Source organism: Phytophthora infestans, genomic scaffold, assembly GCF_000142945.1.
Source record: "Phytophthora infestans T30-4 supercont1.86 genomic scaffold, whole genome shotgun sequence".
Lineage (NCBI taxonomy): Eukaryota > Oomycota > Peronosporomycetes > Peronosporales > Peronosporaceae > Phytophthora > Phytophthora infestans.
This window is the reverse complement of record NW_003303673.1, coordinates 299,962-305,798: the sequence shown is the minus strand read 5'-3', so window position 1 is coordinate 305,798 and position 5,837 is coordinate 299,962. Positions and strand designations below refer to the sequence as shown.

The following is a 5,837-nucleotide window of genomic DNA, read 5'->3' as shown; positions in this document are numbered from 1 at the left end:
CTAAAGTGCCATGAGGGGACCCGCGTCTCTCTGCTGGGCAAAGCGGGGGTTCATTGTTTTCAGTCCAAGGTTCCTCTCATTACCAGGACTGAGAATTTTGATTACTGAGCACGAAGGACTTGGAGCTGTTTGCGGTTTGGCCCCATACTCCCCCATGTGTAACCCGATTGAGGGTACGTTTTACAGACAATTATAGCGTGCACATGTACTAACATTCGTGTCTATTTTACTGTGCGGCAGGGTGTTTTAGTGTATTAAAAGCACGCATTAAGGCTTATCTTGCCTTAAGTCATGACGAAATATTTCTTGCTCCCCACGAAGAGAAAACAGAGCGCCGGATGCAGCTGCTTGAAAACGCTGCAGATCATAGCTTGCCATGTATGGATCTGCGCTTGGTTAACAAGATGGCGCGCCACTGTGCGCTGTCAGTGGCGGCAGCAATTCGTAGCGAACCTATGGAGTACGGCACGTAAAGTTTTGCACTACACTAAATCAACTTTGCATGACAGGCTTTTTCTAAAAAAAAAAATTTCAAAAATTAAAAAAAATAATTACGGGACGTTCCACTTTGCTTTACATTGTCACCGATTTGGACTCGCAAAGGTGTAGAACCCTGAAGTGCATATTAAGATTAAATGGTGTGTTGACATTGCATCTGTCGCTTTGGCACTTTACGAACGTATTTACTGTGTTTCTGAGTGAGCGCATTTGCAGTCAAATGTTTTTTTTGCTCGGATAGTTGCAAGCTAGCCCTGTTGATGTGCATTGGTGTTCATTCCGCCCGTGAATGTGAAAGGCACCTTGGCAAAGTTCTGCATGTTTTTCTTCCAGTTCTCCGTCATGTCGCTCATCTTGCCCTCCATTTCCGCGATCTTACCCGTGGGCTTGCGCTGCATCCCCAATGTGTCGAGATACGCCGCCAGCTCACTCTTCTTGAGCCCTTTCACAGCCATAATATTCTGAAAATCCTCCGCAGAACCCTCAGGCCACATGATCTTGAAGCTCTCGACGAGCATTTCGTTCGGAGTGCCAATGAGCTTCAGCACGTTTTCCACCGTCGCCATCTCGTTCGAGACGAACTTGGTGTAACGCGACGGGATCGTCGCTGAGCTCGTTGAGGTGAAAGAGGATTGGAAGCCGTCGTTGTTCAGCACTGGCAGTTGAAGGAACAACGTCTTGAGAGCGTACACGTCAAGAAGAAGTTGCTGCGTTGCTACCTGGTTCATCCTTCGGCACTTGAACACGGCCTGCAAGATCTTGGGCACGAAGGACGCCGCGAACTTATCGCAAAAGTTGGTAAAGTACAGTCCAGACAGCATTTGCCGCAACACCGGCACAAACGTCTGTAGCTTCTCGCCCATTTGCGTAACGTACAAACTCTCGTCGCCCACGGCTTCCCATGTCTGCCAGTTGGCCTTGTGAAGTGCGTTCAAATCGTCATCCAGCGACGTCTCCAATCCAGCAACGATACACTTCATAGCTGCGGCGCCCACGTCGTGGAACGTATCGATCTCTTGTGATAACTCAATGGCTTCACTGAACGCCTTGTCAATCTTCGCTCGAATTACTTCCTCCAGAGATGGCAGCGTCTCAGCGCAGTACTCGGCCGTGTTGATTACGAAACATAGTTCCTCTTCCTGTTTATCGCTCAATTTGACCTTGTTGCCCGCACTACTGCTTGAAGAATCCAGAGCCCAGTCGAGGCAGCAGGGAGTTTCGCGAGAAGTCGTTGCGAGTAGAGCTGAAAGCAGTGTTTGAACTCGTTCTGGAGGTCAAAGAACGTCTGGCCGTTTGTCAGGGCCGTACATCGTTTAATTGAATTGCGAATGTAGGCAAACATGTTCACGGAGCTCGAGAACACTGGCAGCTGGCCGTTCCGATCCACCAACTCGGCGCTCATCACCTCGTTGATCATCTGCTCCATGTTCTTACGCTCCAGTGCTACATACGCCGTCATGAACGGGTCGAATGAGCGAGATATCATTCCCCGAATAGTCGGCAAGCCCTGGTTATTGTCGCCCGTGAGCTCACCGTTCTTCTCCATTTCTTCTTCTAGCGCCTTACGCTCCGCCTCACGCTTCTTGCGACGATGTTTTCTCTTGATTCCTTCAGCGGAATGTGGGTCAATGGCATCGCCGTTCTCGTCCAGTTCCACTTCCTGAAGCTCTTCTTCATCGGCCATCCCTTCGAAGCGCTGTGCTGCGTCACGTTCAAACATGAGCGTTCGTTGTAGAGACTTCAGCAGCAAAGTCACGTCCATCTCGTCTGGAGTGTGTGCTCCTATCTGTGCAGGTAAATGGGTCCGCGTTCGGTCACAGAACTGAATGCACATCCGTCGAGCCATTCGCCAATGCTTTGGGAAATAGCGTTCAAGCGATCGTCGATGGCAGCGAGGAGATTGTAGAACCACGTGTATCTCGTTTCAGCCTGGTGCAACCTAGCGCACTCTCCCCCGTCCCCGTAAAGTCTCTCGTAGGACATCAACTGTTCGTCACAAAATAAATGGACCAGTTTCTCTCTGGTTGCTTTGCCCAAGGCATCGACAACTGCACACGCAGCCGAGAGGTTGGCAAAGACAGCTTGTCGTTCTTCTTCGGATGGAAAATTGTCCTCCAACGACTCCATTGGGCCAATAGACCGAAAGTCGGCAAAGATCTGTCCGCCAAGTTCTTCCTGCAATGTGCGCACAGGTGAAGAGTTAGTTGACAGCTTTGAGCAAAGATGCGGCCTCGCGATAATTACGTTGCGAGGACATAAACTCTAGCTGATCAACGGCATTAACCAGCATGTGCAGCCGCTTAAGCGCCGTGAGCGTGGTCTGCAGATGGCGCTTAGCATAGTCGAGCTGCTTGATGTCGCGACAGATTTCCTGCACCATGACCTCGATCTGCTCTGCCTTCCCTCGGATATCGTGGATCTTGTGGAAAAGCTGCTGACTCGCCGTTTTCGCTTCCTTCAGACCAACAAGCGCCTGATGTGCCGCTAAACTCTGGTCTTGTGACGCCTGAGACAGCGAGTCGTCGAGCTCCTTCATACGCCCGCGGAGACGGCTCACAAAGTCACCAATGTCCCCCAGACTCTGCTCGTCCGGAAAGTTTCGGTTGATGAACTCGCGCGCATCGAACTCAGGTCGGTCCAGCAGGTCCTCCGAGGGCAAAACCTGTACATGAGACGTTGGTGAGACCTGGCAGTCAACTTGATACAGGACTGCAACACGAGGAAGATACTTTGGCTAGCGTGTCCTCCACGTTCTGAGGGAGTTTTAATGCACGTCCATCGCCGTCGCTGTACTCGCTGGCCCTGGGCCATGACGCAGTAATCGATCCATTTTCGACTCTTTTGAAGCTCGAGGATAACATATGATGGGATATTAGGACTTTCGAAATATTGCTTACCAAGATTTAAATAATATTCGTAAGAAAGAAAGTAGAAAGTAGCAAAAATAAGAGCACCCCGTAAAAATTGATTTCTTACACTCTGGATTCAGTTTGTGATACCGGTAGCTTGGTGGTACAGCGGGGTGGACCATATAGGATTTGCCAATAAATCAGATTTTAGCTAACAGACTTTTGCTCATTTGGATTCGGTATCATAACATCCGAAAGGTCCAATGGCGCGAAAACGGGGTGCAGTACTGTACTAGCATCAGGACTGTCTGAACTGCTGTTTATTTAGCTCGCAGTCTTTATTCTGCGCGGGGAAGCTTTCAGCTGATAATCTTCTTTTCTCAGATTCCGTCCTCGACCCCACACTCCTACCTCGGACAAACCAAGAAGCTTCGTTTCGGTATGCATACGTCAACCTGAGAACAAGGGTGGTCTTATCCCTTCCCCTCAGTAAGATCTACACCCGTTTCGAGCGAAACCTTTGCTCAATTTTCAAGAAAGAGAAGAGAAAAATGAGCGCATACTGCGACGGGGATTCGTATTGTTCTTCCAGCGCAATATACGACGTGGTCCGGCCAACATCAACAGTTGCAGCAAGTATGACGACTTCAAAAACCGCCGATGAAATCCGCGGCGCCATGGATGCGCTGAAGCTTGAAGTGATTGCAACTACTTCGATCAAGATGACGACGAACTTGATCCGTACGTCGTTTGTGAGGGAGTCTCTATTGTGGCTTTCAATGAGTATGTTGGAGACGGCGAAGGGCTGCGGATTCCACTTCGATTTCTCGCCCTCAACGATGGGCGTATCGTGATTGTCGAACTTCAAACGAAAGTGCATGAAAGCACTGCGGCATCTTTCGAGAAAATGTTCAATCGGGCATCAGGCAATGATCTCGAGGTTGCAAGTTGCCGCTCGATGACAGCGAGAATAGCTGGCAACCCGAACAAGGAGGCCGATACGAGTTTTGGCCCAAAGAGAACGACGCTCAACCGAACACCGGCACCGGCACCCCGCACCGCTACCGATTGGGTGACACTGGCTGTGGAGATTGGAAGATCTCAGACGTGGGCGAGTCTGGAAGCAGCTGCTCAATGGTGGTGCGATTACAGTGGAATCCAGTATATTCTCCTGCTGAAAATCAGTCCTCAAATGCGATACGCGCTTTATGACATCGCCGTACTTGGCACTCTACCAGCGCCAACTGCAAGTGGAACGTTTCGACGACGCACCAGATCTCAACCAGCTGTCAATGTCTCCTTCGACATGCGCAGAATATTATCGATCCCCCCGAATGCAGCTCTTCCACCTGGCGTGAACCCAGAAGCTCGTGTCGATCTGCGCATCGTCATGAATCTTGTCATCGACAGTCTTGATTAAAAAAAGCACTGCCATGGATTCATGCGGTTCTGCTGCAGTCTGAAACTCTGCTTTGTGAAACTACCATGCATTCATGATCTGACCAGACTCCACTAGGGACCTTCGATACGTAATGCTATGTAGTACAATGTTCTTATTAGTTTCTGCAAGTTTCAATGACTAAAATATTAGCTGCAACGGTTTTGTAATAGAAATATTAAATATTATCTGAGTGTGAGGTAGCTGACTAAGCTAGCAAATAGTAGTACATGTAACACAGAAGCTGGCCGTAAGAACAACGCTGTGATAATAAACGCTGTCACTTGATCCGTAAAAAAAGATAGCTTTAGAATGAGCCCATATGTGTAACTGCTGTAAGCCATTGTTTTCTAAGAGTTGTTTAGACAGCAAGATCCCGATACTATTTAACTGGCGGACGTGTCACCGACAGGGGCGTAGGACAAGATTTTAAAAGGAGCGGAAATAGAACAACAAAATCACGAGAGGTGTTAAATATAGTTGATTAAGTAGACCCCATAAAGAAACGTTAATAAACTTGGAGACTTTAATAAATCATGAATAACCATCATGCCATGATCGTTAAGCTATCACATAAAAAACACGACCGTCAACATCAACAACAGCAAGGCGTCTTGCGACACATTATTGAAACGCTTTCATCAAAACTGACACGGAATCGAGTGTCTAATGACGTGCTGAAGCTCTAGACGTGTCCATAGGAACGGCATCACGAACAACGATCTCCTGTGTGTGGAGCTTCCGACGAATTTCCGAGTGGCTATCAACAGCTGGAACATTGGAGTTGCGCGCTGGATTAACACTTGTACGTCAAAGGATCACCATGAGGGCTGCAAATTACACTCTTGACTCACCAAGAGAGTGTCTTCCTCTGCAGACATTTACCAGCGTGTCGGTCTGACCAAGTCTGGGAAGTCCACGATGCTCTCCACGATGGCGTCATTCTTTGTCAGCGCTCTGTGGCATGTGAGTTCAATGATCTAACCGCAATGCACTGCTGTACAGTAGAATACTGACTTTACTATTGAATCACCGTAGGGACTGTCGCCTGG

General features: G+C 48.7%; 2 protein-coding genes across 2 annotated transcripts; both read right to left on the bottom strand.

The window, feature by feature from the left end:
• Window positions 1-746: 746 nt before the first annotated feature.
• On the bottom strand, window positions 747-2,344 carry PITG_18899 (vacuolar protein sorting-associated protein 53; the record flags this gene model as incomplete). Its single annotated transcript, XM_002997131.1, has 2 exons — window positions 747-1,741; window positions 1,807-2,344. The coding sequence occupies 2 exons, from the start codon at window positions 2,342-2,344 to the stop codon at window positions 747-749; spliced, it is 1,533 nt and encodes a 510-aa protein (XP_002997177.1).
• Window positions 2,345-2,698: 354 nt separating this feature from the next.
• Window positions 2,699-3,309, bottom strand: PITG_18898 (vacuolar protein sorting-associated protein, putative; the record flags this gene model as incomplete). Its single annotated transcript, XM_002997130.1, has 2 exons — window positions 2,699-3,160; window positions 3,292-3,309. The coding sequence occupies 2 exons, from the start codon at window positions 3,307-3,309 to the stop codon at window positions 2,699-2,701; spliced, it is 480 nt and encodes a 159-aa protein (XP_002997176.1).
• Between the last annotated feature and the right edge of the window lie 2,528 nt (window positions 3,310-5,837).